At 45.2% G+C, this 23278-nt stretch overlaps 2 protein-coding genes across 2 annotated transcripts; one reads left to right on the forward strand and one right to left on the reverse strand.

Moving 5' to 3' along the window:
* Nucleotides 1–1076: 1076 nt before the first annotated feature.
* LOC120928336 (angiopoietin-2-like) lies at nt 1077–16773 on the reverse strand. The gene is made up of 3 exons (XM_040339434.1): nt 16234–16773; nt 4092–4194; nt 1077–1988 (listed from the first exon to the last, which is right to left on the reverse strand). Exons 1-3 carry the CDS (start codon nt 16771–16773, stop codon nt 1342–1344), a joined length of 1290 nt encoding a protein of 429 aa, XP_040195368.1. The 3' UTR covers nt 1077–1341.
* A 251-nt stretch (nt 16774–17024) lies between these two features.
* Nucleotides 17025–18352, forward strand: LOC120928338 (extensin-like). The gene is made up of 2 exons (XM_040339435.1): nt 17025–17221; nt 17299–18352. The coding sequence occupies exon 2, from the start codon at nt 17426–17428 to the stop codon at nt 18350–18352; it is 927 nt and encodes a 308-aa protein (XP_040195369.1). The 5' UTR covers nt 17025–17221; nt 17299–17425.
* The last annotated feature ends 4926 nt before the right edge of the window (nt 18353–23278 follow it).

A 23278-nucleotide genomic window follows, 5' to 3' on the forward strand; every position in this document is an offset into this window, starting at 1 on the left:
GGGGCCTTAGAGTGTCGAGACAAACCATATAACACTGACATGGTTGCTTACAGTGAACAGGTTTTATTTTTTACTTTTTTTACCTTTATAAAAACCTTTATCCCAAAATGAAAAAACTGTTGCTGTAACTGTTTAAAAAGTGTTAGCTGGATTGTGGCTTTACATTGTTAGTCACTAATGTAAAGTCTGTCTAAATGTAGTAATCCATCCAACAGGACCCTCGCCACTGATCAACAATGCTGCTGTCCTAGGTAGCTACGTTGCCCTTCCATAGAAGCAGTAGAGGAGATAATGTTGCCACTCTAAAGCCTCACACACAGTACTACTAGGCTCAGGTCGGAGCCACTGTACTAACAATCCGATGTACAGTGGTCTTCTCTGCTAAGCTATTGTGTTTTGACAGGGGGGCGGCCCTTAGCCATTGGCTGAGAGCACTAATCAGGAGCCGCTTGGCAGACCTTTTTCGGTCATGAACTTTAGACAGAAGCCAGCCATAAGATCAGCTTCTGTCAGACTGGCTACACACATGAGCGGAATGTTGGCTGGTTTTATTTGAACTGGCCGATAGTTGGCCCATGGGTACTAAGCTTTAGACACAATGGGCCAGATTCACAGTGGACTTACGACAGAGTATCTCCACGTACGCCGTCGTAAGTCCGAATGTGAGCCGTCGTATATATGCGCCTGATTCTTAGAATCAGTTACGCATAGATTTGGCCAAGATACGAGCGGCGTAAGTCTCCTACGCCGTTGTATATTGGGTGTATATTTACGCTGGCCGCAAGGGGCGCTTCTGTAGATTTACGCGTCGAATATGTAAATTAGGTAGATACGCCGATTCACGAACGTACTTGCGCCGGATACGCCGTTTACGTTAGGCTTACGTCCGGCGTAAAGTTACCCCTGCTATATGAGGCGCAGCCAATGCAAAGTATGGACGTCGGCAAGCGTATCTTTTTACGTCGTTTACGTAAGTCGTACGTGAATGGGGCTGTGCGTAGGTTACGTTCACGTCACAGGCATTGGGCCTGGCGTATCTTATGGAGTAAATTCGACGTGATACTGAGCATGCACGCGCATGCGCCGTTCGTTAGGCGCGTCATTTATGTGGGGTCACGATTCATTTACATACAACACGCCCCCTTATAATATAATTCATAATTATATGCAAGAAAGTTCATGTATTCAAAGATGCAGAAAATTATAAAATACACAATCTGGCATCAAACAGCTATAAATTGTCATGAGCAAATCATCAGAATATACAGTAGATTTGTATTATTATCAACATCAATTGAAACAATACAATGTGTACTGTATGTAAATGGCTATATACTGTAGTTAATCCAAGTAAATGCAGTAATCTGCTGGCCGGATTAATACAGTTGATCCCTTGCAGTTCCCATTACAGAGCCCATGCCAGTGTATTGCATTTTTGTTGTTCAGTTTGGATGCAAAACATGCTGCATACCACCATGCACCACCATAACTGGTAGCACAGTTACCACCACTGTTAGTGTCCTGGTCTTTGTCCTTAACTGTGAACTTCATGTTGTCATGTGCTACCCCTGCAGTTATTGAAGACATGGCATCTCCTGCGGTGCCCGTGTAGCTTCCCAGCCTCAGCCTGTAACCATTAGCTTCATCCTCCACACTGAACAGGTTGTAGTCAGCATATTTCTCTTCATTGTTATTGTCAAGAATAACAAAACGAGCCTGGTACACCCTCTGCTTGGTGATTTGGTGAATGTACTCAATGCCCAGCCAGTAATCCTTCTCAACATTGCCAAAGCCATATTTGTAGGTAGTCCAGGACTCATCCCATGTAATCTCGGAGTTGAAGGAGTTACGCTGTATGACAATCCATCCTCCACTGTGGGTTGTCATGTCACAGTATACAATCAATGGGTGGGGGAACTCTTGGGGGTGAATAACATACACACCACTTTCCTTGTTTCTTGGGATGCCACTGCAGTCTTTTGGTAACTCTATAAAATAAGTTTCTTAGATTTAGAAATCAGTAACAAACAGAGCGCAGCCTAATAGCATGTACATGGAGAGAATATGTTAAATGTAACTTTTTTAACAAATAACACGATAAAATAAAGCATAAATAACAAAAATGTGAAGCTAAGTGCAGGGACTTTGGACATCTGAAAATGATTAGGCTTCTACTGGAATGTAGAAAAAGGACTGTTTTTGCCTGAGTGCTCAGATTTTTCTTTACATGTTATAACTTCCCCAGAAATATTAAGGCTGGGTTCAGACCATTGCAAATTGGATGTGTGATAACCGCTTCCAATTCTCAATAGCAGGAGGTTTTAACTGGTTCTATATGGAGCCGGTTCACATATCTACACAGTAGGTCTGGTGCGAATTGCAGAAAAATGCTGTGCGTCTTTTGGTCTGTTTCAGGTCCAAATTCAGCCCAAAATTCTGGCTGAAATCGGACCTGAAATGGTGAACCAGCACGCACCGGACCCCTGCTGTGAGCCGCATGTGGCTTATATGTGAACCGAGCCTAAAGGAAAGGCTGAGTCATTGCTCGTATCAATGCAAACTGTCGATTTCCAATTCCTTTCTGTTGTTCTAACACACTGTCACACACAGACAGCATGAGGTGGGAAACATCCCTATTAGTCATATACACAGCTTACCTGTTTAAGACTGCCATCCGATCTGATCTACTAGACGGAAGGGGAACAGATCCCCCATCCACCTGTTTTTAGCGGATCAGATTGGATTGGATGAAGGTGGCCGTAAACAGACACATGTCTATTTACCCACCACTCCATAGAGGAGAATAAGGGCTATAAAAAACTGACAGGCAGACTCGATCGGTCCACTCATGTCAAAGGGGCCTTAAGGCACACGTTCGGATATTCCGACAACAATTGTCAGACGGGCGTGTTTTGACGGACAATCCGACTGTCTGTATGCTCCATCGGACAATTGTTGTCGGAATTTCCGACAACAAATGTTGGCTGTGCATGCTCTCAAATTGTCCGACAACAAATGTGTTACGTCGGATCATCTGATCGTGTGTACACAAATCTGTCTGACTAAAATCCGAAGTACACACAAGCATGCTCAAAACCAATGCTAATTACGAGACAACATTAGCAGAAGTTGCCCAAAGGGTGGCGCTAAAGAAGAGAAAAAACACATAGTACCTCTATTACGTTCGTGCTTGCTGGCTGAAAATGTTCTGCCGTGTGTATGCATACCAAGTTCACGGACAACACCCCTTAGGTTGGAAAATTCAGATGGAAGTCCGATCGTGAGTACGAGGCTTTACACAGAAAGACTGTATTTATTATTTGAAGCACATACTGTATCAGAATTTTGACACTGATTGTGTAAGTGAGTATAATATATGTATAGCCACCCCCTTCCTAGTGTAGGTGCTAGAGTGAGATTTTTGTGTAGTACAGATACATTTAAGCAGGCCTAGCCAGAAACAAGGCCTGTTTGTTTTGATATGTGGCCTGGGAGTTGCCTAGAGTAGGCTGGTGACAGCATCATCATCCCTTCTGGTTCTAGAGGCTTCTAGAAGGAAGGTGGAAAAGAAGGGTGGAGCTGTCTGGGGTGTTCTGAGGAGCCCTGACCAATCCCCAATCTGGATTGTCAGGGGGCAGACCTCCTTAAATACTCAGAGTCAGCCCAGCTGGGAGGAGTTGTTCGGGTGGAAGAACGGGAGATGTCAGGGTCTTGGAGGAAACCCCCCAATCTGCGGGGGGGGGGTGACCTTGGGCCAGGGGCTCAGAGCTAAACAGGAACCCCATACAACCTAAGGGGTGTCCTGAACAGGAACAGGAGAGGACAGTGGGGAATACTGCCGGGCAAGTCCTAAGGAGGCATCTATCAGGTATCAGTGAGTGACAGACACAGTCGGGAGAGCTGGGATAGGCATGCTGGAGTAAACTGGGAGGGCTGTCAAGATCTGCAAAGGGATGACTGGGATCAGTAGTCCACCAAAGAGGGCAGCTAGCACTAAAGACTTTCCTATTTCTGTTGCTACACAATATTTAAAGGTTATTTCACCCCAAAAAATTGACCTTTTTGTGCAAAGCTAATGTACTGTCACATACTTTTGTTTTCATCGTTATCCCCGTCTCTTGGTTTTCTTCGAGAATGTCGTGTTGAAGCTGTGCTCACTAAAGCCAGAATCAGAAGGTAATTTAAGATATCTAAAATAACATAAAAAAGTTTGCATTATTAACCATGCAAAAAATACTTAGCATCACAACTTGGTAAAGAAATCTACACCAACTCTATGCTGACAACACCCAGATACATCTCTGTACTCTGAGTCCTCAGCTCACCCCCTCGATCTCCTCATGTATGACAAAATTTACTTAACAATATATCAGTATGGGTGTCACACCACTTCCTAGGGCGACCAAGTTTTCAAACTGCCATTCAAGGACACCCCCACCATGCACTGGTCGGTGCCACCATGTGATGTCACTGGGTGACCCTGCCCCTTACCTATTTAAGAAATGTCACTCGGCTTACAATGCAGTCAGCATGTGGCCATGCTCGAGAGCAGAGTGGGGGTTATATGCAACTTTAGTGCCTTAGATAGAAAAAGCTTTTGTTTCATGTATGTTAGCCTTAACATTGCAGTTGCAGGCAGCCACTTAGGTTCAAAGGGCCAGATCCACAGCCCCGCAGCGCAACGTAACTTAACAGATTTAAGTTACACTGCCGCAAATTTCCTAAGTTAGGTATCGATCCACAACACACTTACCTGGAAATTTGCTGCGGTGTAACTCAAATCCGTCCGGCGCAAGGCGTTCCTAATCTAATGGGGCGAGTCCCATTTAAATTAGGCGCGCTCCCGCGCCGGACGTACTGCGCATGCTTGTGACGCAAATTTCACGACGTGCTTTGCGAGACGTGACGTCATTTTTTGATCGGTGCGTAGCGTATTTCCGTATTCCCGTACGGCTTACGCAATCGACGTAAAAATTTTAAATTTGACGCGGGAAGGACGGCCATACTTTACACAGCAGTACGCCTGCTGTGTAAATGTAGGGCTGGTTTACAAAAGTGTAACTAAGCGACGGGAAACTAACGTAGCGGCGACGTAGCGAACGAGAAAAAGCTTTGAGGATCGACATAACTCCTCATTAGCATACACAATGCGTAATTTCGACGATGAATGCCCCCAGCGGCGGTCGCGGTACTGCATCTTAAGATCTGGCAGTGTAAAACTATTACACCTGCCGGATCTTCTGTCTATCTCTTGGAAACTGATTCTGTGGATCAGTTCCAAAGATAGAAACAGGGATACGACGGCGTATCAGTAGATACGCCGGCGTATCCCTTTTGAGGATCTGGCCCAAAGAGTGTAATTGTTCTTTCAATGTTAAGCTAACATACATTAAACAAATGCTCTTTATATCCAAGGCACTAAAGTTGCATATAAAAAAAACACACTTTAGACTACAAAAAGAATATAAACGACCTGAGAGATCTGGAGTAAAAATTGGAAAAAAATAAGCCTCAAGACAAATCTAAAAATGAGCTTCACCCACTTGATATTTACAAATCCATGCACAATGGAGTGAATGCACATGCACAAAACTAAATTTAGCCATAGGGAACTACTAGTACTTAATGTACCTGATGTCTGTAACACACTGAGGAGGAGGACTGAGCACAGCAGCGTCCAGTATTCCGTCTGGGAGTCTGGGCACTCGGGGCTCCCACGGCTGCAAGACACACCTAACACTGGCTGCTGGGGGTGACGTCAGCAGCGGGAGGCAGGAAAACAGGGCTGGCTAACACCCACAGCTCCTTCTTCATGAAAGCGCCCAAATAGGTAGGGTAGGGGCTTCATCCACTTCTAGCTGTGTTTCTTCAGGAGAGCCAGGGCTCTGCACGTTATACCAGGATGATGTCATTGGTGATCGATGCAGTCGTTCTCTGAATCAATGCAGAATTGCGAACGGCTTCATCGGCTGTGTCAGTTTCATTCTGGGACACTGTATTGTCCCAGAATAAAGGCACCCGGGACAGACCTGCAAAATTCCGGACTGTCCCGGGCAATCCAGGACACGTAGTCACCCTACCACTTCCTCAAACTCAATCTTTACAAAACTGAGTAATGTAATGTTTCCTACTCCTGATCCCCCCCCCCCATGACTTTAGCATTCAGATCAACAGCACAATTATTGATCTCTCTGCACATGCAAAGGTGCTAGGTGTAATCCTAGACTCTGACCTCTCCTTCAGGCCCCTCATCCAATCACTGGCTATATCTTGCCACCTTAAATACTCAAATAAAAACTATCATAGAGGTAATCCAAAAAAAAAAAAAACACTTCACCCAATAAGTGCAGCCCTCGAAGCTAAAGTGACAAATAGAAAACAGTGTGGATCTTGGAAAACCTTCCCCTCTTGTAGTGCCTGTTTGAAAATTACTTGTTTCTACTTGCTGCTAAGCTACTAGTGTTGCTCACGAATATTCGCATTGCGAATATTCGACTCGAATATAGTATATTCGAGAAATCGCGCTATATTTCGAAATTCGCGGTGAATATTCGCAATTCCGAATATTCGATTTTTTACAATTTTTTTTTTTAATCAGATCACATCCTAGATATCTCCATCGACGTCTAAAAGCATTGCTGGTATCATTAGAGACCCTGGGCCGAGTAGCTGAAGCGTTCATTGAATTTTCCAGAAAGATCGCAATGCGATTATTCGGCAAACGCAATATCGCGCGATTATTTTCCTCGCCCCGATCTTCCGCATCAGAGCGATTTTTACAGTTTCATTTTTAAAACAGATCACATCCTAGTGATCTCCATAGACGTCTGAAAGCATTGCTGGTATGATTAGAGCCATTGGGCCGAGTAGCTGAAGCGATCATTTTATATTGCCGAATATTCGCAATGCGAATATTCGGCAATAGGAATATTGCGCGATTATTTGCTCCGCCCTTTTGCATCAGAGCCAATCAGAGTTCTCCTTCCACACTCGTCACAGGTTAGCAACCAATAGGAACCTGCCTGCATGGACATTATATAAGCTCACTCCCAGCACCATTTCATTGCAGATTCAGAAGCTTGCTATAGAGTGTGGAGGCTGTTTCTGTGTTCCTGGTTTCCTGGTTTCCTGTGTCTTTGTTCTTGATTGATTTAGATCATCACCAGCATTGCTATTTAGTGATTCCAGTGGATCTTTTCCAGTATATCAACTGCTTTTTTCAAAGCAATAGACCCAAGAGCTTTTTTCAAAGCTACGTTTTGTGCTGTTTTGTGCTGTTTTTTTCATTTGTGTTACTGTTTGATCCTGCAATCCTCCCTGTTCAGTTATATTTGCAAGAGATTTCAGAACACATTTTGCTGAGCTTTATAAAAGAGCTTTTCTAAAAGCTAAGTTTTGTTCATCTTGTGTTACTGTTAGATCTTGCAGGTTCGCTGTTCAGTGATATTTGATAGGCATCTCAGTTCAAATTTTGTTTAGTTTTCCCTAAAGAGCTTTTATAAAAGCTAAGTTTTGTGTTCAGTTTAGTTAAATTTTGTGTAGTAAGTGTACACACTGTTAGTGTACATTTATTTCATCTAGCTTAGCTTAGTGTGTGTTTAGTGTCTGTGTTTTGTGTTTAAAAAAAAAAAAAAAAAAAAAAGTTAGTGTTTGTTTAGTGCTTTTTTTTTTTTCTTTAATTTTGTAGTCCTTGTCTGGTGTACTACTTTTCTTATAGTTTAGTAGCTGTCTGTGTACGTCTTTGTCTGCGTGCCTGTCTTGTAAAAAATACACAAAAACACATTTTGTTCACATTTTCCCCCCCCAATAAAGTTTAACCCCCCCACACACATATCAGCAATTATGAGCGGCATCCGTGGCCGTGGCAGTAGGGGTAGGGGAGTTACTCCCAGTGCTGGATCGCTGCCAGCACGGGGTACCTCTCGTGCCCCTACTAGTGGTAGAGGATCGGGTGCAAGGGGAGTACGCCTGATCCGGGAGTTCTTCCCATCGGGCAGCCGCCCGATATTGCCATCTCAGGCTCAAGTAGTGGTGGACTACATGGGGCACAGCAGTGCCACTGAGTCGTCGGTCCCGACTCACAGTAGTACCACCATTACACCGTTGCCTGTACTACCCCCCCCCAGTCCCCAAGAGTCCAGCATCTTACTGTTCGACAGCGACAGTGAGAGGGATCTCTTGGGGGAGGCCATGCATCAGGCAGACCTCCAGCTCTGTCCTGATGGTCAGGACCTTTTTGAAGGGATGGATGAGGAGGATGGGATACCTGCTGGCAGTATCCCAGAGACATCCCTTCAAACTGGTGCTGCTGTTTTGGTGCAGGAAACAGCAGCACCTAGTCAGACCCAGGCGTGGGTGAGGGGACAGCGGAGCCAGGCTAGAGGCTCCATGTCACGTGGTTCCCTCAGACCAACACATCTCAGCCCTTGGTCTGACATCTCTGGGGGCGAAGAGGGTGACCCATCATGGTTGCCATCTGACGCGTCGGCTCACTACGTCAGTGACGACGGGGAAGGTAGGCACCCTGGTGAAACGGTGCGCCAGGTCACCACCAGGGAGACCATCGTCAGGGTCTCCACTGGTGATGGCAGCAGGAGGTGTCAGGAGGAGGAGCAGCAGCAGCAGCAGCAGGCAGCTCCACCTGTGCGCACCGAATCCCAGCAGGTGCAAGTAAGTGTCACCCCATCTGACAGGAGGGCGGTGCTGAAGTCACCTGTCTGGAATTTCTTTACCCTGGTGGCAGACAACCCTACCGTGGCCATCTGCCGGATTTGTAAAGTGAGGGTGAAGAGAGGGAAGTGTTTGGCTCGGGTGGGTACCACAGCCCTGAACCAGCACCTGAGGATAAACCACTGGGCGTTGTATGACGAGATGAAGCGTGGTGGTGGTAGCAGCGCCACCACCACAAGTGAGCAGGGTACAGCAGCCCCTGCCACATCTTCATCTGTTTCCAGCAGGTCATGCCCCCCCGCTCCCTCTAGTAGAGGTACTGGTACCGGCAGCCAGACCTCTACTTCCACAGCACCCTCCACGTCTGTGTCCCGCACTGCCGTCCGGCGCCAGGCGTCGATTTCAGACGCCTTTGACCGCACCACTCCCTTCCCCCCTGGAGACCGACGTGTGCGTTCCCTCAATGGGCTCCTGGCAAGGGTTATTGCCCAACATCTGCTGCCCTTCAACATAGTTGACAGCAACCCCTTCAGGCAGATGTTGGAGCAGGCCCAACCCCAATGGCGTGTCCCCAGCCGCCATTTCTTTGCCAGGACTGGTGTCCCTGCCCTACACCAGCACATTGTGCAGAATGTAACCCTGTCGCTGGATCACGCTGTCAGCGACAGGGTTCATCTGACAATGGATGGCTGGACCAGCAGGCATGGGCAGGGACGCTACATCAGCTTCACGGCCCATTGGGTTTCCCTCCGAGGCGTCGGTGAGGGATCGTCGGCAACCGATCTTGTGGTGCCGCCCCGGGGTGTCCAGGGGAGAACTGCTGGTCTCCCTCAAGCCACTGTCTCCGCAGCTGCTGAGCCTCCCAGCAAGCGCCCCCGTAGCTACTCAAGTGTGGGGCACGTGCGCTGTCAGGCCGTGCTCCAGCTTGTTAGTTTAGGGGACCGGAGACACACTGCAGAAGAAGTGCTGAAAGCACTTCAAGCTCAGGTCCAGAAGTGGCTGACACCCCGAAGGCTCCAGCCAGGTATGGTTGTCTGCGATAACGGCAGCAACCTACTCGCCGCCCTCCATGCTGGCAGTCTGACGCACGTGCCCTGTCTGGCACATGTCCTCAACCTGGTGGTGCAGAAGTTCCTGCGCACTTATCCAGGGTTGAGTGACATTGTGGCAAAGGCGCGTAGGATTGCCAGCCACTTCAGGCGCTCCCCAACCGCTACCGCGTCCCTGTCCAAATTGCAGCGGAAGTACAATCTGCCCCTTCACAGGCTGATTGTGGACAGTGTGACGCGGTGGAACTCCACCCTCCACATGCTGAAGAGGTTGTGGGAGCAGCAAAGGGCGGTGAGGGAGTACCTGATGGAACTAGGCACTGAGAGGGCTTCACCACAACTCCCTTTCATCGCCTGTGCGCAGTGGGGGCAGATAAACCAGGTCTGCCAAGTGTTGTCCTCCTTCGAGCAGGCGACCAAGATGGTCAGCAGTGAGCAAATTGGCCTCAATAGCGTGCTGCCAATACTGTTCATGCTGGAGAGGACACTAGATCGCCTGCTCGAGGCTGGGGAGAGTGCCTTGGTGGAGCAGGAGGAGTCAGCAATGCTCCACCGAGACCAGGGCCAGGACCAGGAGGAGGAGGAGGAGGAGGAGGATGATGATGAAGAGGAGGAGGAGGTGGTTGCTGGTGTCGTCCCGGAGTCAGGGCCTGGTCAGGAGGGAGAGCCGGTGTTGGGGGCACCGATAGTCCGGGGGTTGGGCATGTCTGAGTTTGACCAGCAGCGCCTCAGGGAAGAAGAGTCGCACCTCATTCACCTGGCCAGCATTGAGGAGTCACAGCGGGCTGTGCTCTTCCCCATGGCTGCCCACATGCTGAGATGCCTCAGGAGGGACCCCCGGGTTAAGACCATCAAGACGAGGGATGATTTCTGGATGGCCACCCTTTTGGATCCCAGGTGCAAGGGGAAACTGGAGCAGTTCATCCCAGCCAGCCGGAGGCAGCACCGGATGGAGGAACTGCAGGCAGCCATTGTCAGACGGTTGGAGCAGGCAACTCCCCGGCCTCCAGTTGTCCCCCCCTCATCTCACCCAGCAGGTGGCTGCACCCAGCTGCAGCCGAGCAGGGGACCTAATGGAAGAGATGAGGATGTTCTTCCAAACCGAGCGACCCAGTACCACCACCAGCAGCAGCAGCAGCAGTCACCACCAGCGGCTGGCCCACATGGTGGCAGACTACATGGCGTCCGTCGGTGCTTCTGACAGTATGAGCACCGACGACCCCATGGAGTACTGGGTTGCCAGATTGGACACCTGCCGCGAGCTCGCTCAGTATGCGCTGGAGTTATTGTCTTGCCCCCCCTCCAGCGTACTATCTGAGCGGACATTCAGCGCGGCAGGTGGGGTGGTCACGGACAAGAGGACCCGTCTGTCCACAGACTCCGTGGACAGACTCACATTCATAAAGATGAATGAGTCCTGGATCGGCGGTGACTTTCTGGCACCCGTCGTCGGTTCAGGGCGCTGAAGGGTCCCTTGCCATGCATTCCCTGATGAAGCCCCGGACCTGATGTATTTACAGTGCTGAATATAACTATTTCAACATCAGAGAAAATCAATGTTAATATTTGGTACAGTAGGCTTTCTTTGCAATTACAGCGGTCAAACATTTCTTGTAGTTTTACACCAGCTTTGCACACACTGGAGGAGGGATTTTGGCCCACTCCTCCACACAGATCTTCTCTACATCAGTCATGTTTCTGGGCTATCGCTGAGAAACACGGAGTTTGAGCTCCCTCCAAAGATTCTCTATTGGGTTTAGGTCTGGAGACTGGCTAGGCCACGCCAGAACCTTGATATGCTCCTTACAGAGCCAATCCTTGGTTATCCTGGCTGTGTGCTTTGGGTCATTCTCATGTTGGAAGACCCAGCCTCGACCCATCTTCAAAGCTCTAACTCAGGGAAGGAGGTTGTTGCCCAAAATCTTGCAATACATGGCCCCGGTCATCCTCTCCTTAATACAGTGCAGTCACCCTGTCCCATGTGCAGAAAAACACCACCAAAGCATGATGCTACCACCCCCATGCTTCACATTAGGGATGGCGTTCTTGGCATGGTACTCATCATTATTCTTCCTCCGAACACGGTTAGTGAAATTATGATCAAAAAATTATATTATAGTCTCATCTGACCACATGATTTTCTCCCATGACTCCTTTGGATCAGTCAAGACAATTATGTCAGCAGTTATTTCACACCCTATATACTCTTATTAAGACTGCTGTACATCATGGCAACTCCTGCCCATGTGATATGACTCTGTATCAACTACTACTGTTAATACTACTACTGCTGCTTCTGCTGCTGCTGCCGCCCAGTCAATACACCTATGTCAGCAGTTATTTCACACTCTATATACTCTTATTAAGACTGCTGTACATCATGGCAACTCCTGCCCATGTGATATGACTCTGTATCAACTACTACTGTTAATACTACTACTGCTGCTTCAGCTGCTGCTGCCGCCCAGTCAATACACCTATGTCAGCAGTTGTTTAACACTCTATATACTCTTATTCCTACTGCTGTTCATCATGGCACCTCCTGCCCATGTGATATGACTCTGTATCAACTACTACTGTTAATACTACTGCTGCTTCTGCTGCTGCTGCCCAGTCAATACACCTATGTCAGCAGTTATTTGACACTCTATATACTCCTATTCCTACTGCTGTTCATCATGGCACCTCCTGCCATGTGATATGACTCTGTATCAACTACTACTGTTAATACTACTACTGCTGCTTCTGCTTCTGCTGCTGCTGCCCAGTCAAGACACCTATGTCAGCAGTTATTTGACACTCTATATACTCCTATTCCTACTGCTGTTCATCATGGCACCTCCTGCCCATGTGATATGACTCTGTATCAACTACTACTGTTAATACTACTGCTGCTGCTTCTGCTGCTGCTGCTGCCCAGTCAAGACACCTATGTCAGCAGTTATTTGACACTCTATATACTCCTATTCCTACTGCTGTTCATCATGGCACCTCCTGCCATGTGATATGACTCTGTATCAACTACTACTGTTAATACTACTGCTGCTTCTGCTGCTGCTGCCCAGTCAAGACACCTATGTCAGCACTTATTTCACACTCTATATACTCCTATTCCTACTGCTGTTCATCATGGCACCTCCTGCCCATGTGATATGACTCTGTATCAACTACTACTGTTAATACTACTGCTGCTTCTGCTGCTGCTGCCCAGTCAATACACCTATGTCAGCAGTTATTTGACACTCTATATACTCCTATTCCTACTGCTGTTCATGATGGCACCTCCTGCCCATGTGATATGACTCTGTATCAACTACTACTGTTAATACTACTGCTGCTTCTGCTGCTGCTGCCCAGTCAAGACACCTATGTCAGCAGTTATTTGACACTCTATATACTCCTATTCCTACTGCTGGTCATCATGGCACCTCCTGCCCATGTGATATGACTCTGTATCAACTACTACTGTTAATACTACTACTGCTGCTTCTGCTTCTGCTGCTGCTGCCCAGTCAAGACACCTATGTCAGCAGTTATTTGACACTCTATATACTCCTATTCCTACTGCTGTTCATCATGGCACCTCCTGCCCATGTGATATGACTCTGTATCAACTACTACTGTTAATACTACTGCTGCTGCTTCTGCTGCTGCTGCTGCCCAGTCAAGACACCTATGTCAGCAGTTATTTGACACTCTATATACTCCTATTCCTACTGCTGTTCATCATGGCACCTCCTGCCCATGTGATATGACTCTGTATCAACTACTACTGTTAATACTACTGCTGCTGCTTCTGCTGCTGCTGCTGCCCAGTCAAGACACCTATGTCAGCAGTTATTTGACACTCTATATACTCCTATTCCTACTGCTGTTCATCATGGCACCTCCTGCCCATGTGATATGACTCTGTATCAACTACTACTGTTAATACTACTGCTGCTTCTGCTGCTGCTGCCCAGTCAAGACACCTATGTCAGCAGTTATTTGACACTCTATATACTCCTATTCCTACTGCTGTTCATCATGGCACCTCCTGCCCATGTGATATGACTCTGTATCAACTACTACTGTTAATACTACTGCTGCTTCTGCTGCTGCTGCCCAGTCAATACACCTATGTCAGCAGTTATTTGACACTCTATATACTCCTATTCCTACTGCTGTTCATCATGGCACCTCCTGCCCATGTGATATGACTCTGTATCAACTACTACTGTTAATACTACTGCTGCTTCTGCTGCTGCTGCCCAGTCAAGACACCTATGTCAGCAGTTATTTGACACTCTATATACTCCTATTCCTACTGCTGTTCATCATGGCACCTCCTGCCCATGTGATATGACTCTGTATCAACTACTACTGTTAATACTACTACTGCTGCTTCTGCTGCCCAGTCAAGACACCTATGTCATCAGTTATTTCACACCCTATATACTCTTATTAAGACTGCTGTTCATCATGGCACCTCTTGCCCGAGTGATTTGACACTGTATTGTCAATGTCTACTACTACTATTACAGCTCAGTCAAGACACCTGTGTCCCAATTTTTTGGTACACTATTGACTACTATGACCACTACTGATGCTGTAAAGTATTCCCCAAGTGTTTTTATGCTATGTATTACTATTACCACTACTGCTTGTAAATCATGCCTGTGTGATACTTAGTGGGAATGCTTTAATAAGCATTCCTAGTATGGATACCCGTAAATGTATTAATCTTAATTAGTGTGAATGCTTTAATAAACATTTCCAGTATTGATATCCGTAAATTTAGTAATCTTATTATTCCTTAAGTTTTTTGGTTCTGCGTAACTTCGGCATACTTTCAGCTATTGAGACCATTCAACTGTAAAAATGTTCGTCTCGTTCAGCTAATGATGGGACTTCTTCAAGTTTTTTTCTACTTTTTACACTTTTATAAATTTTAAGCTTTAAGGCCCCATTCACACCTAGGCGTTTTTACGCCTGAAACGCACTGCTCACGAACGCGGGAGGGCAGATTTAACATTGTTTCCTATGGTGCCTGTTCACACCTGAACGCCTGAACGCCTGAACGCCTGTCGCGCGAAGCTCAAACTAGTCCCGGACCTTTTTTTGTCGCGCGAAGCGCGCGACATAGGCGTTTCCGCGCGTTTTTTTTTACCATAGAAAGTAATGGGAAACGCGCGAATTGAGCGTATCGCGCGACAGCAAGCGTTTTTATGCGCGTTTTTACGCGCGTTTTGACGCCCATACAGCTCCAAAACAAAACAGGAAATGACATATTTTTTTACAGGAACTTGTGAAATCACCATTTTACTTTACTTACAATAAAGAAAAGTCACATTTTTATCAATGGAGGCCGAATTTGATAGAACCCTTTCGATGCTGGAGCCTGAAAATTTCATCAGGATGGTGAAGGAGCACCCCTGTCTTTATGACAGCAGGGCACCGGGCTACAAAATGAGGACCACCCGTTGGGACGCTTGGTGTTCTATTGGGAGCCAAATCTATGAGAACTGGGCACGGATAAATAAGTCCCATGATAGCAAAGGTAAACTCTATCAAAAAACATAACAGAAATACAAAATGCCACTAATGAAATAATGGAATGATTGTTTGTCGTTACAGTAGGCATTTATTACCGTACCAATATGCTGTTAAGTTTAAAAATGTGTCTTTACAAATATGACTATTGTGCGGTCATGCGACATGGCTTATAAACATAAATTGCGTTCTCTTCTTCCCACAAATAGAGCTTATTAATGGTGATATTTGATCCCCTCTGTGATTTTTAATAATCCAAAAATTTAGTGACATTTTTCAAAAAAAATATTATTTTACACATCTTTAATCTAAAAAAATTAAAAAATTCAATCGACCTAGCGACTACAGCGTCAGGTGGGGACGGGGGCTACACAGGACCTACACTCTGCCTGCAGTGATCAGTAAATATATGTTCACTGCATTCATTGATACTGTGACAAGGGGATGGGGGAGTGGATTGGAGATCCAAAAGGGGATTGTGCCTACGTGTACTGGTGTCAGTGTCATCACTTCCCTCTTCCTGTGTTTACACAGGAGGAGAAAGTGACACGCAGGGGGACACATATAGAGCCACTTAACCCCCGGATGTACCCTGGGGGTCCTGATCGGACCCCCAACCCACGTCTAGGCGGTCACTTACAGGCCCTTTATTAGACCACAGAATAAATACATAAACTAAGTTTACAATAGATAGAATGTCACTAATATAAAATGGCACACAATATGATAGGGCTATTGAACCCAATGATAAAACTGTATCAAAATAAAATTAGAATGAGACTTCTTAAAACATGAATCATTTTTTATTTTTTTTCCACAAAACAGCATAGTAAAGATTATATTTCACAAAATAAGCGTGTCAAAAGCTGAAAAGTTCAATAAATTAAATGGAATTGAGCTGCCAAGGGACCTGCCCTTCAGGAGAGACAAAGTATGCCGCATACTGTTCACGGACATGTGTCCCCTGTGTGTTCCCACGTACACCAGTCCAATGAGCTCTTTCCAGAGTCTCATGGACTGGCTCCTCGTAATCTAGACCATCGCGCTGCCTGACAAAATTGTGCAAGGCACACGCCGCTTCTACAGCACTAATGGCATTTTGCATGTTGAGCACAATCGGTGTGTGGAGAACCCTCCACTTGTTCGCCAAAATTCCAAAAGCACACTCAACTACGCGGCGTGCTCTGCTAAGCCGGTAGTTGAATATGCGTTTGTCTTCGTTCAGATTATGTCCTGAATAAGGCCGAAGTAGGTGTGTGTTCAGAGCAAAAGCCTCATCACCCACAAAGACACTTGGTAGGGGAGGGCCGTTTGTGCCCGGGAGTGGACTATTTTGTGGAAGGTCCAGACCATCTGTTCGAAGTAATTGCCCAAAAGAGGAGTTCCCAAAAATCGCAGAGTCTGCACTACTTCCATAGGAACCAATGTCAATATAGGTAAAGCAATAATTGGCATCAGCCACAGCCATTAAGACGAATGAAAAGTATTTCTTATAATTGAAATACTGGCTCCCACTAGCCATGGGCTTAACAATTCTGATGTGTTTCCCATCGATCGCTCCTAGACAATTCGGAAAGTTACAGCGTTCCCAGAATACTTGGGAAATTTTTTCCCAGTCCTCTGCTGCCGGTTTTTTAAACACAATGGGTTTCAGGACTTCCCAAATGGCACTGCAGGTGTCCCGAATTATATAACTGGCAGTAGATCTTCCAATACGAAACGAGTAATGCAGACTTGCAATCGATTGTCCAGTTGATAGATACCTACAAAGAAAATAATATATATTATTTTATTTTATTTTTTACAGTGAAAATTCTAAAACTCAGATGGAAGAGTATAAGGGACGCCTACGCTCGCCAGCTGAAGGCACAGCGGGAGCAGCGGCGAAGTGGGAGTGGAGCATGTTCGGTGAGAGAATACGTTCATGCAAAGGAATTGGAGTTTCTGAGACCGGTGCTGGATTTGGGGAGGTAAACCATTATCTGTACTTTGCTCGGTAAACCAAATGTTTTAAAATTATTTTTGAATACATGATTTCTTTTTTCAGTACTGAAAGCTGCTGGGACGAGGCTGCCACAGCTGTAGTAGACAGAGAGAGCGTGGCAGAGAGAGGGGACAGAGAGAGCGTGGCAGAGAGAGGGGACAGAGAGAGCGTGGCATCGGGGGATCAAGCGATGGCTACTCTGGAGCCGGAACCGCAGCACTCCGAGGCATCAACTTCTAATGCAACAAGACCACTTGCAGAGCAGCCCCCAGTTAACATTGCGCATATTGGACCTCCGCGTGCTCTGCGTAGGAGGGCTCCTGCTCCGGATCCAGCCCTGGATCGTATGTTGGACATTATGACCAACATGTCTGACCGGATGAGCAACAGATCGTATGGCCAAAATGTAGCAAAATGTCTGGGGGAACTAATCGACAAAGTTCCCCCAAATCTGCAAGCGGTGGTGCTGTCCTGTACGGCTAGATACATCTCGACATTTATACCCCCGACAGAAGCTGACGATTTATCCGAACCACCACCACCCTATGGCCCATATGCCAATAAACGGACCGAGCATGTCCCAACACCACCCACGACCCATTTCTCCCCACCACCCGTTACCCTTTGGACAGGACCACAGCTTTCCGACCAACCTCCTCGACCAACACCACCACCGACTTCTGCGCACCATCCTTTCACCACCACTCTATCTCATTTACCTCCTGTGCCAACACCTTCCACTCACACTTCTCTGAATCCTTTTCCTTATACACAACCTTCTTCTTACCACCCTCATTCTCCTTTTCCTCATCTCTCAACACCACCTGTCACATACAGTACTCTGCCTCCTACAACACTTTCTTCTTACCACCCACCACCTTCTACTTACCCTGCGTTAACGACTACACCTACATCACATTACCCACATCGACCGAGACAATCGACTTTCAGGAATGCCCCAACACGAACACCACCACCACCACAAGCAACACCACCTTCCAATTGGTCAGGGGAAGACAGCACCACCTCCACTTGGCCCCCTTTTGCCCACGCACTGTCGGTCGCCATGTCACCGCACAGGGAAGAGGACTCCTCCCCAAATTTACAGCAATTGTAAATAAGGATTATGTATAAAACATTTTTGTATATTTTGTGTATTTGTGCACTTTGTGTATATTTTCATAATAAAAAAAAAAAGACCCAATGTTTTGGTTGATTAAAATATTAAAATAATTTTGTTCCTACAGAATTTTTGTTTGGTTTTTATTACACATATATATATATATATATATATATATATATATATATGAGTGTATTACATTCAAAGCGCTAAATAAAAATTACCTCAGTGTTATGATAAGTCGCTCCACAGGGGGGATACAGTTGCGGAAGTAGGTGTCCATCCTCTGCAATCTGTTGATCAACAATTCCAGCAACTCATCAAAGCTGTAAAGGAAAATGAAATTTAAAATTGGCAATGGATTGGTACTAGGGTTGCCACCTTTCCGGGATTCACCAGAACAGTTCGGGTTTGGAATCATGTGTCCGGGTTTCAGACTGCCTGACACTCTGACAGATTTTTCTGACCAGAATATGGATTTCCGGCAGGGTTAATGGCTGCAGGGGATGAAAACTTACAACCCAGCAGCCACAGATATACCAGGATGAGATGTGCTATCTGCCAAGGGGTGAGTGAGCTCACCCTCCATCGCTGTCTAACAGAAGCACCCACCCCCTTTCTCTATCCTGCCTCTTGGTGAGTACACTAGGAAAAATCAGAGTTCTCACATTGGAGTCCTCTCCGTACATCAGAGATCTCGGTTTCCCCCTTAGATCATGGTTCACAGAGAATCCCTTATGTCTGAGTATCTTGAGGTCTCGCTTCAATCAGATTATGTTGGTTAACCCATACAGTGAAAGGGAAATCTGGGAGTTGAGATGCAAAAGGGTGACTGTGATGTAAAGGGGGACTCTGTGCACTGTAATGTAAAGGGGGATTCTGTGCACTGTAATGTAAAGGGGGACTCTGTGCACTGTAATGTAAAGGGGGACTCTGTGCACTGTAATGTAAAGGGGGAACTTTGTGGACTCTAATGTAAAGGGGGAACTCTGTGGACTCTAATGTAAAGGGGGAACTCTGTGCACTGCAATGGAAAGGGGACTATTTTTATTATATTCATATGATTAGAAATGTAAAATACTAACAAAATATATGTATAGTTCATAGTATTAAAAAAAATAGTTGTGCACCGCAGAAGTGTACATGTTTGACTTGAAGAAAAGGTGGCAACCCAAATGGTACAATGTAAAAAATAAATGATTCCAGATCATTTTTTACTAACCTTTTTATGGACATTCTGGTGTAGTCCAGAAATTTGTCTTCATGGTCACGGAGGTCTTGGTACATCACCCAAAATTGCCCTCTTTCTTCCCGATCAGCAATGACGGGGTGTATCCAAAATCTGCGTTGCCTCTTCCTTTTTCTCTGCCTCTCGTTTACAAGATATTGGCTAGCAGTGGCTGCTGCCATGAACAAAGCCATCTCGTCATCACTCATTTTCACAATTGAGTCAGAAGCACAAGGATGACCCGGAAGAGGAATTATCACCCAGGAAGAGGAAAAAAAAACCTTTCACATAGCAACAAATGATGACAGAGGTGATCTATTTTACTATTGGTCAAAAAAAAAACAAAAAACGCTGGACGTCGCTCTGCTCAAACGCGCGCAAACGCGCGCAAACGCACCAAAACGCGCGAAAAAAACGCGCGTAAAAACGCCTGGTAACGCCAACGCCTAGGTGTGAATGCAGCCTTAGACCCTTTTTTTAAACATTGAAGTCAATGAGAACATCCTTTTCCCCTTTGAATTCACATGCCATGCCAAAAGTTTCAGCTACTTCATACTTTCACTTACAGACACTGAAAAAACTTTAAAGCGGTCACAAAATATTTAGCTATCCGGCTATGACTTTTCAGATCGTTATCGTTTACAATTTTTTGGTGAAAACGCAATTTACGTTTTGCGAATTTTTCACAAAAATGCAATAGGTTATAATGTAATCCTATGGAGGGGATTTAGAGTCTGTCATGTGACCTTAACATTGGAGATCTTTGTAATTAAAAATATCTTTACAAAAAGGGGAAACAAATTGGTCTCACGCCCACAAGATCTACTTTTCATACACAATTTTTATATCAAAACGTAGCTATGCTTGTCTGGTTTATGGCAATGTGACCAATTCTGCGATACGTATTTTAGTTTTAATTATTGGAGCAACAGCCAGAAATTATGTCTCATAGACTCTCATGTGAAATTATCTAAAAAATGTTGCTGCAGAACTCACAAAGACGCTCTTTTCTAAATCGCAGAAATGGCCACATTTTTAAGTTTATCTACATAAATTTCATATCGATGCGTTTACAAGGGCCGTGTATTTCAAACGGTGTAGTCGTTGTATCAATTGCATGTACGTTTGAGGATTTATTAAGCTTTGTTTGGAGGCTTAAATCATGTATTAGATCTGTGAATTAAAAGCGTTTGTAATGTTATTTCTTTCCATAAATAACTTTCCTGACCTCAGTGCAATATTCCTCCTCACTGACCTGGGGGGGAGGGGAAACCTATTGAGGGGGGAGGGGCGACCAGGAAGTCAGCATACTCTATACTTTGCAGATAGAGAAAGAAGCTGTGTGTCCTAAAGATAGTGTAGTGGTTATGGTGAATGTCTTTGGCAAGGGGCTCACCAATTAAGCTATTCAGCATTCCCACTCGCATTTTCCTCAGGAAATGCATTGTCTAGTTATATTATATTTTAATACTCCTGCTGCTGCCTCCATGCTGAGTAAAGCTTCATGACCTTTCTGGCACAGCGGATCCACCAACAGCCTCCGCTACAAGCTACCAGACCGGACTACCAGACCGGATCTAAACAGCAAGTGTAACTATAACAATGAACCTTATGTTAAACCCTGTTTTGCGGCATTTATACTGCAACCATTGGGCTGACTGCAAGAGCTCATCTGCATTCTCTCTCTTTCTTGCTCTCCCTCTCTCTCTCTTTGTATATATATATATATATATTGTTGCTTTTGTTATGTTCATTTTTCAACAGTTTATTTTGTGTTCGTCGTGTCTGTGTCGTGTGCTTTAGTTTGTCCTAGGTTAATGTTAAATAAAATAATAGTATAAAATGTTTTTGCTTATTATGAAGTTAAATGTGTTGATGTTGATTTGTTTGATGTGAAGTTAGATGTGTTGAAAAACCTACAACTCTATCTCAAAAAGAAATGAAACATTTCCAAAAAATAAGTTTTTTTAATACAAAAATAAATTTAAATATAGCTCTCAATCCGTTTCTGAATGCGGTGCATTTCCGCAATCTGACCCGATAGCTGCTGCTCTAGCAGAGCATTTTGTTGGGTGAGGTAGCTCATCTTCCGCTGGTTCTGAAGGATCTTCTGGTGCGTCTTTTCGATGAGTATATTTTGCCTCCTCAGATCTCTTGATGCTTTTAGGATATAATAAAAAAACATTTGGATTTCAAATAACGTTACCAAATAAATAAATATTTTTTTTTGCTTATTAATCAATCATTATCATGTGTATACACTTGTTATGTGTCTAACACATCCCGGGAGTGCAGAATTATTAGGCAAATGAGTATTTGGACCACATCATCCTCTTTATGCATGTTGTCTTACTCCAAGCTGTATAGGCTCGAAAGCCTACTACAGATTAGGCATATTAGGTAATGTACATCTCTGTAATGAGAAGGTGTGTGGTCTAATGACATCAACACTCTATATCAGGTGTGCATAATTATTAGTCAATTTCCTTTTCTTTGGCAAAATTGGCCAAAAGAAGGATTTGACAGACTCTGAAAAGTCCAAAATAGAGAGATATCTAGCAGAGGGATGCAGCACTCTTAAAGTTGCAAAGCTTCTGAAGCGTGATCATCAAACAAAAGAAGCGTGTGGAAAAACAAAGGTGCAAAATAACTGCCCATGAACTGAGAAAAGTTAAGCGTGCAGCTGCCAAGATGCCACTTGCCACAAGATTGGCCATATTTCAGAGCTGCAACATCACTGGGGTGCCCAAAAGCACAAGGTGTGCAATACCCAGAGACATGGCCAAGGTAAGAAAGGCTGAAAGACGATGACCACTGAACAAGACACACAAGCTGCAACGTCAAGACTGTGCCAATAAATATCTCAAGAAAGATTTTTCTAAGGTTTTATGGACTGCTGAAATGAGAGTGAGTCTTGATGGGCCAGATGGAAGAGCCCGTGGCTGGATTGGTAAAGGGCAGGGAGCTCCAGTCCAACTCAGACGCCAGCAAGGTGGTGGTGGAGTACTGGTTTGGGCTGGTATCATCAAAGATGAGCTTGTGGGGCCTTTTCGGATTGAGGATGGAGTCAAGCTCAACTCCCAGTCCTACTGCCAGATTATGGAAGAGACCTTCTTCAAGCAGTGGTACAGGAAAAAGTCACCATCCTTCAAGAAAAACATGATTTTCATGCAGGACAATGCTCCATCACACGTGTCAAAGTACTCCACAGCGTGGCTGGCAAGAAAGGGTATTAAATAAAAAAAAGTAATGACATGGCCTCCTTGTTCACCTGATCTGAACCCCATTGAGAACCTGTGGTCCATCATCAAATGTGGGATTTACAAGGAGGGAAAACAGTACACCTCTCTGAACAGTGTCTGGCAGGCTGTGGTTGCTGCTGCACGCAATGTTGATGGTGAACAGATCAAAACACTGACAGAATCCATGGATGTCAGGCTTTTGAGTGTCCTTGCAAAGAAAGGTGGCTATATTGGTCACTGATTTGTTTTTGTTTTGTTTTTAAATGTCAGAAATGTGTATTTGTGAATGTTGAGATGTTATATTGGTTTCACTGTTAAAAATAAATCATTGAAATGGCTATCTATTTATTTTTTGGTTAAGTTGCCTAATAATTCTGCACAGTAATAGTAGTCACCTGCACACACAGATATCCCCCGAAAATAACTAACACTAAAAACAAACTAAAAACTACT

Source organism: Rana temporaria, chromosome 2 (assembly GCF_905171775.1).
Source record: "Rana temporaria chromosome 2, aRanTem1.1, whole genome shotgun sequence".
Lineage (NCBI taxonomy): Eukaryota > Metazoa > Chordata > Amphibia > Anura > Ranidae > Rana > Rana temporaria.